At 39.9% G+C, this 14,467-nt stretch overlaps 1 protein-coding gene across 1 annotated transcript in view; it reads left to right on the plus strand.

Moving 5' to 3' along the window:
• The window catches only part of LOC129237246 (glutamate receptor-interacting protein 2), a 113,474-nt gene that overhangs the window by 56,722 nt on the left and 42,285 nt on the right, over positions 1 to 14,467 (plus strand). Inside the window, exon 2 of the mRNA XM_054871839.1 lies at positions 9,584 to 9,706. Coding sequence (XP_054727814.1) covers positions 9,584 to 9,706 — 123 coding nt within the window. The remainder of the gene's footprint in view (positions 1 to 9,583; positions 9,707 to 14,467) is intronic.

The following is a 14,467-nucleotide window of genomic DNA, read 5'->3' on the forward strand; positions in this document are numbered from 1 at the left end:
GTACACAAGCTTGAAAGGTCGCGGATTTTCTGACATCTCAGCTATCAAACTTCGTGGATGTCCGCACAGGTCATTGTGAGCGGGGTAAGCATGCCGTGAGACTGGGAATTAGTTCGAGTCCTTTTTGCGTCAGCTGTATGGACGATGAGGGCGAGTTATCTGAGCTCCTTCTACTTAGCTGGCCCGCTCTCGCAGGACTAACATTTGGGCACCTTGGTTCTCACTTCTTTCCTACGCCTGCTGATATAGCAGGACTTGATATGAACTTCATCAGCTTAAAGCGGTTGAGACAACCGCTAGTCAGTCACCTTTCGTAATCCACAAATACTCAACCGCTCCTCCTTCCCCCAGCCCTCTCCTCTCTCTCCTTTTATCCTATTGGTTTCTGTCACCTCTTTTGAGGAAATACTTGAGCGATTCCATATCTAGTGATGAAAGTATTTTGGACATTGTCTTAAATTTTTCTGAAAACTGGTTTATTTGTAGGCTTGAGAAGAAATAATAAGAAGCATTTTTGAAAAAAAAGTGTATTATTTTTAGATTTATTCAGTCTTGCAAATTTTGGTATATAGTTTTAATTTAATATCGTCGGTCCTTTTTAACATTTTTTTTAATTTTGCTTCTGTTTTTAAGTTTTTAAGATACAATTCTTTAAATTTTTGTATACATTTTTTTTTGGGGAAAACAATTTTTTTTTCATATTATATTCTTACTTTTTTTCATTCATAGCTGAGACTATGCCAAATAACCCTTGAAAGTCTCATAGTGGGTTAGCTTTCCGAGTTATATTTAAATACCTACAGCGAACTTTATAATAAAGGTAGCGACGCTTCGATTAATTCGCAAAATGGACGTTATGTTGTCAGAGCTGTCATTTTTTACCAAACACTCAACGAAAAAACTACATAAATTCATGCAAGTACTTGCGCGCCACCAAATAAGCAAACAAATTAAATGAGCGACAAGTCTCTCAAAACGGAAAGTACATCGAAAGGATTTGTTGAACTCGAAGCTTAGGATCAACATGAAAAGAGCATAAAATTTGTTGATTGTTGATTTTTAAAATCTATCTTGGGATCTACTTTCAGAGAGACCACAAAAAAACTTGATGGGCAACAGTTTTCTTTAAAGATTTTGACACACAAAAATTTAATTTGTAATTTTATTCTGGAGGATGGTTCCATGTGTAGAAGTCCACGCAAGTGGGGAAAGTTACTGATCGCCATTCACTTGGGAATGGCCAGGACGATTCTTCTGCATATGGTTCAAGCAGCTCACAACGGCCGGGATTAGCCCACGTATCCTCTGGGTAGCTTCCGAACACCCGTTCGGGAGTGAGCTAAAGTGAGAAGGCGAAACACTCCAGGATAGCTGGTTGTGCGTTGGGTTTGGGACCCGCCACTTAAAAATCCCCCCCAATGAAAACTTTAAAAAAGCCTCGGATGAGACCTCCCTATACTGATGACGACCCCTGCAAACGAACTAAGGAATACGATTTGAGGGCATGCACCTGGAATGTCCGGTCCCTTAATGGGGAAGGTGCCTCTGCCCGGCTGGTTGATGTCCTCGTGAGAGTAAAGGCTGACATCACTGCCATCCAAGAGATGCGATGGACGGGGCAAGGAAAGAAAACCATAGGACCTTGCGACGTCTACTACAGCTGCCATGTAAAGGAGCGCAAATTCGGTGTCGGATTTGTTGTGGGAGAGAGACTTCGTCGCCAAGTACTGTCGTTCACTCCGGTGGACGAGCGTCTCGCAACAATCCGCATCAAAGCCAGATTTTTCAACATATCGCTAATTTGCGCCCACGCCCCGACGGAAGAGAAGGACGATGCGACCAAAGATTCCTTCTATGAGCGCCTAGAACGTTCCTATGAGCGCTGCCCCCGCCACGACATAAAAATCGTGCTTGGCGACTTCAACGCCAGGGTGGGCAAGGAGGGAATTTTTGGTCCAACAGTCGGAAAATTCAGCCTGCACAACGAAACATCCGGTACGGACAGAGGCTGATCGACTTCGCCGGGGCCCGAAACATGGTAGTCTGCAGCACCAGATTCCAGCATAAGAAGATTCACCAAGCCACCTGGCTGTCTCCTGATCGAAAAACACGAAACCAGATCGATCATGTTGTGATAGATGGAAGACACGCTTCTAGTGTATTAGATGTACGTACGATCCGAGGACCCAACATTGACTCGGATCACTACCTTGTTGCAGCCAAACTGCGCATACGTCTCTGTGCAGCAAAAAACGTGCATCTACCTACGCAAAGAATGTTCGGCATCGAAAAGCTGCAATCACAACAGACAGCCAGAAGATTCGCCACTCGACTCTCACTCCTGCTCTCAGAGAGTACTGCCCAACAAACCGGCATCCACGAACAATGGAGCAACATTTCTCGTTCTCTACGTACCGCCGCCGAAGAAGAAATCGGATTCCGGCGAGCCCGAAAAAACAACTGGTACGACGAGGAATGTCATGCTGCCGCAGAAAGAAAGGATGCCGCCTATAGAGCCACGCTGCGATCGGGCGCAACGCGAGCCATGTGGGATCGCTACAGAGAGCTGAAAAAGGAAGAGAGACGTATTATCCGAAAGAAGAAACGAGAGGCCGAAATACGTGAGTGCGAAGAGCTTGAGATGCTGGCCAACAGGAACAACGCCCGAAAATTCTACCAGAAAGTTCGGCGGCTTACAGAAGGTTTCAAGACCGGGGCGTTTTCCTGTAAGAACAAAGACGGCGAACTGGTGACTGACGTACAGAGCAATCTTAGATTATGGAGGGAACACTTCTCGAACCTATTAAACAGTGACAGCTGCGCATGTCACCGAGAAAGTGAAGATCCCGATACCCCAATCGTTGACGACGGAATTGTCGTTCCGCTACCCGATCATGACGAGGTGAGAATAGCGATAACGCGGCTAAAGAACAACAAAGCCGCGGGCGCCGATGGACTGCCGGCTGAGCTATTCAAACATGGCGGCGAGGAGCTGGTAAGGTGCATGCATCAGCTCCTATGCAAAATATGGTCGGATGAAAGCATGCCTGCCGATTGGAATTTAAGTGTGCTCTGCCCAATCCATAAGAAGGGCGATCCTGCAATTTGTGCCAATTACCGCGGGATTAGTCTTCTAAATATCGCCTATAAGGTTCTAGCGAGCGTATTGTGTGAAAGGCTGAAGCCCAGCGTCAACCAACTGATTGGACCTTATCAGTGTGGCTTCAGACCTGGAAAGTCTACCATCGACCAAATATTCTCAATACGCCAAATCTTGGAAAAGACCCATGAAAGGAGAATCGACACACACCATCTTTTCGTCGACTTCAAAGCTGCATTCGACAGTACGGAAAGGAGTTACCTGTATGCCGCGATGTCTGAATTTGGTATCCCCGCAAAACTAATACGGCTATGTAAGATGACGTTGCTCAACACCAGTAGCGCCGTCAGAATTGGGAAGGACCTCTCCGAGCCGTTTGATACCAAACGAGGTTTCAGACAGGGTGACTCGCTGTCGTGTGACTTCTTTAACCTGATGTTGGAGAGCATCGTACGAGCCGCAGAACTTAATCGCTCGGGCACAATTTTTTATAAGAGCGTACAATTGCTGGCGTATGCCGATGATATTGACATCATCGGCCTTAACAACCGCGCTGTTAGTTCTGCCTTCTCCAAACTGGATAAAGAGGCAAAGCGAATGGGTCTGGTGGTGAACGAGGACAAAACGAAGTACCTCCTGTCTTCAAACAAACAGTCGGCGCACTCGCGTATCGGCACCCACGTCACTGTAGACAGTTATAATTTCGAGGTTGTAAAAGACTTCGTCTATTTAGGAACCAGCATTAACACCGATAACAATGTCAGCCTTGAAATCCAACGTAGAATCTCTCTTGCCAACAAGTGCTACTTTGGACTAAGTAGGCAATTGAGTTGTAAAGTCCTCTCTCGACGAACAAAACTAACACTCTACAAGACTCTCATCATGCCCGTCCTAACGTATGGCGCAGAAGCTTGGACGATGACAACATCCGATGAAGCGACGCTTGGAGTGTTCGAGAGAAAGATTCTGCGTAAGATTTTTGGACCTTTGCACGTTGGCAACGGCGAATATCGCAGACGATGGAACGATGAGCTGTATGAGCTTTACGACGACATAGACATAGCGCAGCGAATAAAGATCCAGCGGCTACGTTGGCTGGGTCATGTCGTCCGAATGGATACAAACGCTCCGGCTTTGAAAGTATTCGATGCGGTACCAGCTGGTGGTAGCAGAGGAAGAGGGCGGCCTCCACTGCGTTGGAAAGATCAGGTGGAGAAGGACTTGGCTTCACTTGGTGTGTCCAACTGGCGCCGGTTAGCACGAGAAAGAAACGACTGGCGCGCTTTGTTAAACTCGGCCAAAATCGCGTAAGCGGTTATAGCGCCAATTAAGAAGAGAAGAATTTTATTCTCAAATCGCTGGAAGAATAAAAGTAAGAATTAGGTCTATCGCTGAGTTCCTCTTTTTTTTGGTTTGGCCGAAGCTCCTCCTCCTACTCGTGGTGTGTGTATTGATGTTTTTCTACAAATTGATGACGTCGATGGTTTTTATGAGAAGCTTTTTCCTGGCAGAAATACATTAAGTAGTTGGTCATTGCCTTCCAAGGGGCGACCACTATAAAAAAATACTTTTTTCCATCATTTGGTGTTTCATACACGGGATTTCGAACCCGGGCTGAACCGAATGGTACTCACGCACCAATTCATTCGGCTACAGCGACCGCCTCAAGTCACTAGTTGTCATGAGAAATTTGACATGCAAGAAATTACTACCATCCAAATAAAAACATAGACCAATTCGCCATAAACATTTAGCAGCATGTAGTTGTTATTATTTCATTTGCCTAGCAATTCTGCGATTCTCAGCCGATTTATGAAATAATTAATTGGAAAGTTGAATTATCAGTTCGGTTGTTTCATTCAAATGAACCCCTTAGCCACTAAAAACCAAGCAGAGCTGGAATCACCGAGCTTACTTTTTAAATTAATAGTTGGTAATTAACCGTAATATAACTATCATTAGACTAGCAGTTCATTAAAACTGCCGCTGTGGTGTAGTCATCGGTCGACATCGTCAATCTCATCTAATGGGAGGCTTAAGAAATATGCTGTTTCTTCAGGGATTTAGTAAGAAAGTTTTAGGGGATAAGCGAATAGGTGGTTAGTGTCATGCGAAGCATCTTGAGAAGGAGTTTAACCTACTACAATATCCAGCACGCAATTGTGCCAAGATGACGCGGATCTCACGAGGCAGCTGAATTTCTTGTCTGAGATGGATGATGGCTGGACTGTGAGGACGGCATTCGGTGGGTGGAAGTTTAAACTGTTGGGTCCAGTAGGTAAATATAGTCTTAGATCTCGTCAGTGTAGTCAATGGGATGCCTCCTGATGTGCCTGGGAGGTGGCTCAGCCTCCAACAAGTGTCCGCAGGGGTAGCTCCTGCGGTAGCAACTCAGCAGGAGTTGCTTGCTGAGCAGCTTACTATGCGCAGTAGCCTCGCTGTGAAGATGCTGTAAAGGAGTAATCAGGAGACATTACGTCGCTGCCCTGTTTGCAGTATTTTAGCAGGTTTCGAGCTTCTTGCACTGCGTTTCACTAGTGCCAGGAGACTACATGGGCGCTGCGTAATTCAGCATCAGCCGATCAATTGTTTTAAAAGTTGGCAACAACTTTCTTTGTTCTTTCCCCAAGTGCTCCAACAAATTGCTGTCTGAATCTGTGCTTAAAAACCATATGTTCACACCTCTAAGCACCTCTGGTAATCTGGGTGTTCCACTGGCTTCGATCAGCCACCGAGATAGTGGGCCAGCAGATTTCTGGGCAGTAAAAGTCGACCGAAGGTAAATGGTCCATTGTGTAATGAGTATGAAAAGAGTAAAGAGGACTACATCCATCTCATACCTACATTATCTGATCTGCTGTTCTCCGCCAAACCTAACCTGCGTTCTCTAATATAAACGCATGGGGAAGAGTATTCGAGGGTGGTTCAATAAGTATCCGTGTTTGATGACAGAGCGTTCGTGAGGGAAGTAGGTATTACCATCGTGTGCTGCCATCTATCAAACGACGGCAAAACAAATTTTAGGCTGATGGATAGGTTAGTTTGGATTTGGCAGCAATTCGAGTAATACGTGATTCGTGATTTTCATTAAGATGGAAAAGGAGCAGCATCGTTCGGTAATTCGCTTTTTGTTTTTGGATGGGAAATAATGAGAGGAGATAAAAACAAAGTTGGATGTTGTCTATGGGGATGCTTCGCCATCTATGACCACAGTTAGTTATTGGTGCAACGAATTTCAATGTGGGCGATCTTCCGTTTTTGATGAGGAGCGATCAAGACGCCCGGCAGACGTGGTTACCGAGGAAATCATTCAAAAAGTCCACGACATGATTCTCGCTGATCGACGAACGAAAGTGCGCGAAGTAACAGAGCCCATAGGTGTGTCGACCGGAGGAGCAATTAATATTTGAGATGATAAGATGGTGATGAAAAAATTGTCGGGCCGATGGGTGCCGCGATTGCTCACAGTGGACTAAACAGTGTTTGGAGCAGTTTAAGTAAGATCCGAAGACATTTTTGCATCGAGTTGTTACCGTTGATGGAACATGAATTCATCATTACACATCAGAAACTAAGCAGCAATCAAAACAATGGATTTCTCCCGGTGAAACTGCTCCAAAGAAGACGAAGACAGTCCCAACGGCCGCAAAGGTTATGGGCAAGGTTTGGTTTTGGATGCAAATGTCATCAGCCTCATGGAATTTTTAGAAAAAGGAGAAACGGTCACTGGACTGAATACTACAATTGGTTATTGGACCGCTTTCCCAATAAATTGAAGAAGACATGGCCGCATTTGGCGAAGAAGAAGTTGCTGCTTCATCACGATAACGCACCAGTACATTCAACCGGAGGTTTCGCCGCCAAACTGCATGAACTGCGTTATGAATTGCTGCCGACGGGTACTTATTGAACCTCCCTCGTATTTTGACATTCAAACTTTAGTTTCTTTACTTATTGATGCTATTTTTGCCGATCAATGCTGTCAAAACCCAAAGTAATGAACCAGATCGCATTTGATATGTCATAATAAAATAGCTACGAGTCCAATCAGAGTTGTACTCTTATATGTATGTATGTATGTACATATGCACGTAGATTGCGAATCTTACTAAAACCAAACTTCATGCATTTACGAACCACCTACATATGTACACATACATGCATACCTACATACATATATATGCACGTATACAAATACATAGAAGATGCAATGCTACTCGATCGTAATGATCACCCAGATCACTTGCAAAACGAGCACGGGGAAGGCGGTCAGCAATACTGACGCAGCCATTAACAACTTCAATGATTGATGAGATTTACGCCACAGCAGCAGCGAAAACAAAAAAAAACACAACAGCCAACAACAATAACAACAACACTGCACGGCACGTCTGAATTTCACACAATAAAATGGCTTTAACACATTTTACAACAATGCTGATGATCGTAAACTGCTCGCTGCAAGAAGGAAAATTACCAAAAAGGAAAAGGAAGGGGAATATCGATAAAAAGAGCATAAAATGCAATGTTAAATGTGTTAACGAGCGGGGCAACAATGGGACCACCAGGAAGCTGTAAGCAATTTCGCTTGAGTAGCAAAGGGCAGGAAGGACGTGAAGTGAGGAAAAGAAAGAAAATTGCGTTTTTGCAATTTTTTGCCCTTGTTGTGTGCTGTGTGTTTTTACAGTTGTCTTTTAAGTTCAGCATTTTTGGTCTTTCATATTATAATTTTTTTCAGGAATTTTTTTTTTTGTTAATTTTGTCTTTTATGATGTTTTTTTTGTAATTTTTTGTTTTTGTAAAATTTTGTTTTGTAAATTTTTTCCTTTTATTGTAAAAATTGGTTTCTCTTACGTTCACTATATTTGGTCTTTCATATATTAATTTTTCCAGAATTTTTTTTTTTTGTAAATTTTTTGTTTTGTGTTAACTTTTTGTTTTATAATGTTTTTTTGTAATTTTTTTTTCTGTACAATTTTTTTGGAAATTTTTTGTTTTGTAAAATTTTTTTTTGTAAATTTTTTTTTTTATATTAATTGTTTTCATATTACTGTAAAAATTGCTTTCTCTTAAGTTCACCATTTTTGGTCTTTCATATTATATTTTTTTTGCAAACTTTTGTTTTTTGTAAACTTTTTTTTGTAAACTTTTTGTTTGTAAACTTTTTTCATATTACTGTAAAACTTGCTTTCTCTTATGTTCACCATTTTTGGTCTTTCATATTTTAATTTTTTTTTATAAATTGTTTTCATATTACTGTAAAAATTGTTTTCTCTTAAGTTCACCATTTTTGGTCTTTCATATTTTAATTTTTTTGTAAAATGTTTTTTTGAAAATTTTTGTTTTATGTAAACTTTTGTTTTGTAAATTTTTTTCATATTACTGTAAAAATTGTTTTCTCTTAAGTTCACCATTTTTGGTTTTGCATATTATAATTTTTTTTGTAAATTTTTTTTTTGTAAAATTTTTTTTTTGTAAATTTTTTTCATATTACTGTAAAAATTGTTTTCTCTTAAGTTCACCATTTTTGGTCTTTCATATTTTAATTTTTTTGTAAATTTTTTTTTGTAAAATGTTTTTTTGAAAATTTTTGTTTTATGTAAACTTTTGTTTTGTAAATTTTTTTCATATTACTGTAAAAATTGTTTTCTCTTAAGTTCACCATTTTTTTTGTAAATTTTTTTTTTGTAAAATATTTTTTTTTGTAAATTTTTTTCATATTACTGTAAAAATTATTTTCTCTTACGTTCACCATTTTTGGTCTTGCATATTATAATTTTTTTTGTAAATTTTTTTCATATTACTGTAAAATTGGTTTCTCTTACGTCCACCATTTTGCATATTATATATTTTTTTCTTTCGTTCACCATTTTTGGTTTTGCATATTTAAATTTTTTTTGTAAATTTTTGATTTTTGGAATTTTTTTTTTTTTAATTGTTTTCATATTACTGTAAAAATTGCTTTCTCTTAAGTTCACCATTTTTGGTCTTTCATATTATATTTTTTTTGCAAACTTTTGTTTTTTGTAAAACTTTTTTGTGTAAATTTTTTTTTGTAAAATTTTTCTTTTGTGAATTTGTTTTTGTTAAATTTTTTTCATATAACTGTAAAAATTATTTACAATTTCCTGCTTTGGTAAAGCAATAAATAAGGCTGGGAGTGAGCGCACGTCCGATCAGCAGCCGAAAAATGTAATTTCGTGTAAGCAAAATTATAGAATACTCTGTGTGTGTGTGTGTGTGTGTTTTTTTGTGTTTTCGCTTAACCATTGAACTCAAGTTTATTTAATTTTTGGCTTTTTCCCATTCGTTGTGTTCATTGTTCTGACAAAGTGTTTACATTAAATGATTGCACAAAGCAATAAAATAAAAAAAAAACTAAAAAAAAAATTAAAAAAAATTAAAAAAATTATAAATAAAAAAATCGGAAGCTACAATAATATTTACCAATTTTCATCTTGTTTTCCCTTCTTATATTTACAGTGGATCGCGCCATGAGTCCGGCACAATCGGAGGATTCGGGTTTGGCACCCGACCGCGGCACCACGTATGCAACAATAACATTGCCACGGGACAGCGCTCTCAATATGGGCATCACATTCGCAGGTGAGTCCGAAGGCAATAACCTTGCGAGTAACCCTTCACATTTGATTTTTTGTTTTTAATCGAAATTTCCCCTTCCTGCAGAACAAATTGTTGTTGTTTGCCACAAATTAATATATATAAAATCAAATGTGTTTTTAATCGAAATTTCCCCTTCCTGCAGAACAAATTGTAGTTGTTTGCCACAAATTATATAAAATCAAATGTGTTTGTTACCAATTATTTATGTATGTCTGTATATCTGTGTGTGTATATGTATGCATGTCTGCTTGTGGGCACTCGTGCTGTCGCGCGCTCACTAAATACCCCTTTTACCCCTATTTAACCCACAACAATTAGTACCACATTTCCTAAATTAAGATTGAAGTACAGGCAGGCATACATACAAACATTCGTACATACATACACACAAACATACATACACTCAAACATACATACATACATACAAATTTGTTTTGAAATGATTTCCAAATCTCATCTCCCTCGGCATCCACTTTGCCGTGCGGCAGTGAAGGGTTTCCTGCGTGCCGATTTTCGTGCATGTTTGTGTGCCTTGTCACGCAACACACACACACACACATGTGCATACGTGGTCGGCTAAATAATTTTGCAATGCGCGCAAGTTTCAATTTTCATTCTAAGAAATTTGACATTTCAAATCTCTAAAAGCAAACGCGTGTCCTCGAAACATTCACGACATGCATTGCCTCAGTTTATTTGATTGATTGGTTGTGTGATTGATTGACTGACGACATAATCGGCAAGCAGATTATTTGATTCCTGCCTAAGCGGGGTTGCAAATTATTCCATCAAAATGGATGTGCGTTTAATTATCAAATATGACAGTTTGTTTAAGTTCAATAAATAAGTCATTTAAGTGGATTGAGATTCGTAGGCTCTTGGCCCGCGTGTTGAAGTTTTAACAATGAAAAATTGCTGTAAATTTACATTTGTTCATACGAATGTTCCCTGCAGGAAAAATTTGAGCTGGTGAATCAAGTTTCAAGTGCAGAACTAGAACGATTTTACCAATGGCGGTGAATAATTTTTAGAGGTGTGGCTCTGAGCGAGTTAGGCTCTGAGCAAGTTTGACAAAATCAGCTGATGGATTGCTTTCACTTGGGATGTGTTTACAAAAAAAAAGTGAGATTGTGTTGGTGATATACGAAAAAAAAAACAAAAATAAAATCTCTTTCTAAGAGCAGTTGCCCTTCGGCAGGCAATAGCAAACCCCTGAGAGTCTCCGATGTCTGTCAAGAAGAAGCTCCTCATAAAAACCGGAGCTTGGCCAATCACTCAACAAATGTTCGGAAGTCTTTTATATGCAAACAAAATTATCAACATCCTTTGCATACGAAATTTGTAAAAAATCTACGTATTTTTTGGATGACTTTAAACTTTAACTTTAGGTTAGGTTAGGTTAGCCTGGTTGGCAATAAGCCGCGCACAGACCTTTTGGTCCCTAGCGATACCAGATGGAGAAACTTTAACTTTAAAACACTAAAATTTAATTTTCTATAAACGACACACACAACACCTGTGGAAGGTATTCAACGTCTTAGTGCACTCTGCACGACAGAGGCAATCAAAACTACTCCTACAGCAGCACTAGAAAGAATACTCAACCAACCACCGATTGACATTGCGGCAGAAGGCCTAGCAACCAGATCTGAGGCAAAGCTTAACACAACGGGTGATAATACCCTTAGGCACGATCTACAATGACATCGCTGCGAACATGAAAACACGGATCGATAGGAGGTGGAATAATCCAGCCACTTGCAAAACCACTAAATTAAGCGTACACAGAATGCCGACAAATACGCCAAATTCGTACTAGCCCAGTCTAGAAAGGAAATCAAAACAATCGCAGGTATGCTGACAGGCCACAATTTGTTAGCGGCACACGCATACAAGATGGGAAACGCAAACAATGAGAGCTGCATATTTCGCAATGAACTAGAAGAGAGGGAAACTCTTGAACACCTTCTATGTTCATGCCTTGCATTAGCTAGAACCCGAATGAAATGTTTAGGAGCTCTACAAAATGAGAGGTTAGAATGTCTCTCGGGGTTAGAGCTTAAGAGCTTACTTAGATTCGCAAAAGACGCAGACTTATTACAGGAAACCTACTACAAGGAAACGTAAGGGTCAAGCTCCACCTGGTAGACCTGAGGTCTATGTTATGGCTTTCCACTAACCAGATCAACCTAACCTAATCTAATTTGCTATAAAACTGTAAATCCAGAAGATTTTTGGAAATGTCAAAAGGAAAGTCAAAGTTCTTAGTAATTTTTTGAAATTTATTAAAATTTTAATTTAACATGAAAAATATGTCGAATATTGTTGAATATCCAATTTGGAGTCGGAGAGAATTATATGTAATGTATATATTGTATATATAATTGGCGCGTACACCCTTTTTGGGTGTTTGGCCGAGCTCCTCCTCCTATTTGTGGCGTGCGTCTTGATGTTGTTCCACAAATGGAGGGACCTACAGTTTCAAGCCGACTCCGAACGGCAGATAATTTTTATAAAGAGCTGGCAGAAATACACTCGGAGGTTTCCCATTGTCTGCCGAGGGGCGACCGCTATTAGAAAAATGTTTTTCTTAATTTTTGATCTTTCACCGAGATTCGAACCGACGTTCTCTCCCTCTGCATTCCGAATGGTAGTCACGCACCAACCCATTCAGCCACGGCGGCGCCTAATGGAATGTACCGATAACTTTTTCGGCTCATTTCCTGTATTGAGTAATCCCATTATGTCTCGCATACACACGATTCGGAACTATAAAAGTGAAATTTAGTATCAGTTTCGTATAATCGGATCAGGCAGCTTATCGCCTTTTAAAATTCATTAGTTGCTTGTTTGGTTTCGCATTCACGAGAAGTGCACCAGTTGGGCAACAGTGGATTTTCCTGCAGGGTGCATTCGTACATACATACATTGGTGAAAATGCAACATTGGATATATAAAGAACGACAGAAAATTGAATAATTATTTTTGAAACGAAATTCTTCGAAGCATTTTTTTTCCTTTCCATTCGTTGATGTTGAAAGCCGCTGATGTATTTCCGGTTGCTCTTCGACTTTCGAAAGCAATTACTGAGTATTTATATGAATATTGAAACACAAGAAACACGCATTTTTCATGTATTTCTGTAATTATTCAAATACATTGAGGATGTGAAGGAAAAATTAAAAAAAAACTCAAACCATAAAATTCTTTCAACAGGAATGCCCACATTTTTTGGCCCAAGAAAACAAATTTGATTACGAAATTTTTTTTCAGAAAATTAATATATTCAACATTCATATCGAAATGTGGAAATCCGTACATTTCCTAAATTAAAACGGGCGTTTCCAGTTATTTGTCTTCCTGTTTGTTTGTCCGAGAATCTTAACCAATTTCGAGAGGTTTTCCATTGACAAGCAAAGGATTCTTTAAACTATGCATTATCGCTTCTCCCACGCCTAGCTGATAGTCCTAAATCAGATTCAGAATTGAGTAAGTAGTGATAATTTGAGAAGAATTTAGGGGTTGATATTTTTTTAACCTCCCGAAACGACAAGTTGTGCTGCGTTCTCCAACTAAATACCTTCACTTTTTGTAACATGGCGTGATCTCTACCCGGCAGGGCTCTAAAATATCGAGACTGATGCTTTAAAATATTTTATATAGACTTTATACATTTTTACTTGTTCTCATCTACGAAAAAAGTTCGCTTCATATTTCAATATTAAAACAATAGCATAGCAACATTTCGCAAAATTTTGACTATTTATTTAATTTTTATTTTTTTTTATAAAAATTTAAGCCGTAAAGAGGGAAGATAGGGAGTGGGTTGAATCTGCGGAAGAATCCTTGAACATCCATGTAAACACTCACTTTCCTGAAAATTCTATTACTCCATGTGAGATTGTCGACACCATCCACCGAAATCTTTCCTGTCTGTTGACAGAATTACCTGGGCAATCAATAGTTTTTGCTCCTTCAAATCTCCTGGTTTTGACTCTATCAAGCCTGGCATGCTTCAGAAAACAAGAACTCTGGCGGTTCCGGTCCTGCAAGGAATGTACATCGCGCGTCTCGCTCTTAATTACGTCCCCGCCAACTGGAAGAAAACGAAGGTTGTTTTCATACCCAAGGCAAGGAGTAGGGGTCGCGCCTTGGCCAAAGTCTTCAGGCCTATAAGACTTACCTCATTTATCCTAAAGCTATTTGAGAGCTTGATCGATTCTCACATCTGGGGGCACATTGAATCCAAATTATCTCCAGCTCGTCATGCTTACTTGAATGGGAAATCCACCCTTACATGAGATGGTAGTGACTGTCGAAAAATCTTTGGAGGGCAAACAGTTCACTTTGGCGGCCTTTATCGATATAGATGGTGCTTTTAATAACGTTAGGAGAGAGCCAATTGTCTCTGCGTTGGATAGACTAGAGGTGGAAAGACCTATCTGTCTCTGGATCTCGTACCTGCTGGCTGTAGGGAAGTTAATGGGGTAGCAGGAGAGGCTAAAATCACTAGATTTATGTACAGGAGGATGCCGCCAGCGTAGTGTCCTTTCGCCTCTTCTTTGGCTAGTTGCTATTGACGAAGTTCTGATTAAGTTAAATAAGGGTGGGGTTAAGGTAATAGCATACACCAATGACTAGGTCCTAATGGTATCGGGACCGCTTCCCTCACCCATGGCTGAAATTTTGGAAAGGTCATTGGTTGCCTCAGTCGCTGAGCTGCCAATTGTGGTGTCAAGGTCA

Source organism: Anastrepha obliqua, chromosome 2 (assembly GCF_027943255.1).
Source record: "Anastrepha obliqua isolate idAnaObli1 chromosome 2, idAnaObli1_1.0, whole genome shotgun sequence".
NCBI classification, from domain to species: domain Eukaryota; kingdom Metazoa; phylum Arthropoda; class Insecta; order Diptera; family Tephritidae; genus Anastrepha; species Anastrepha obliqua.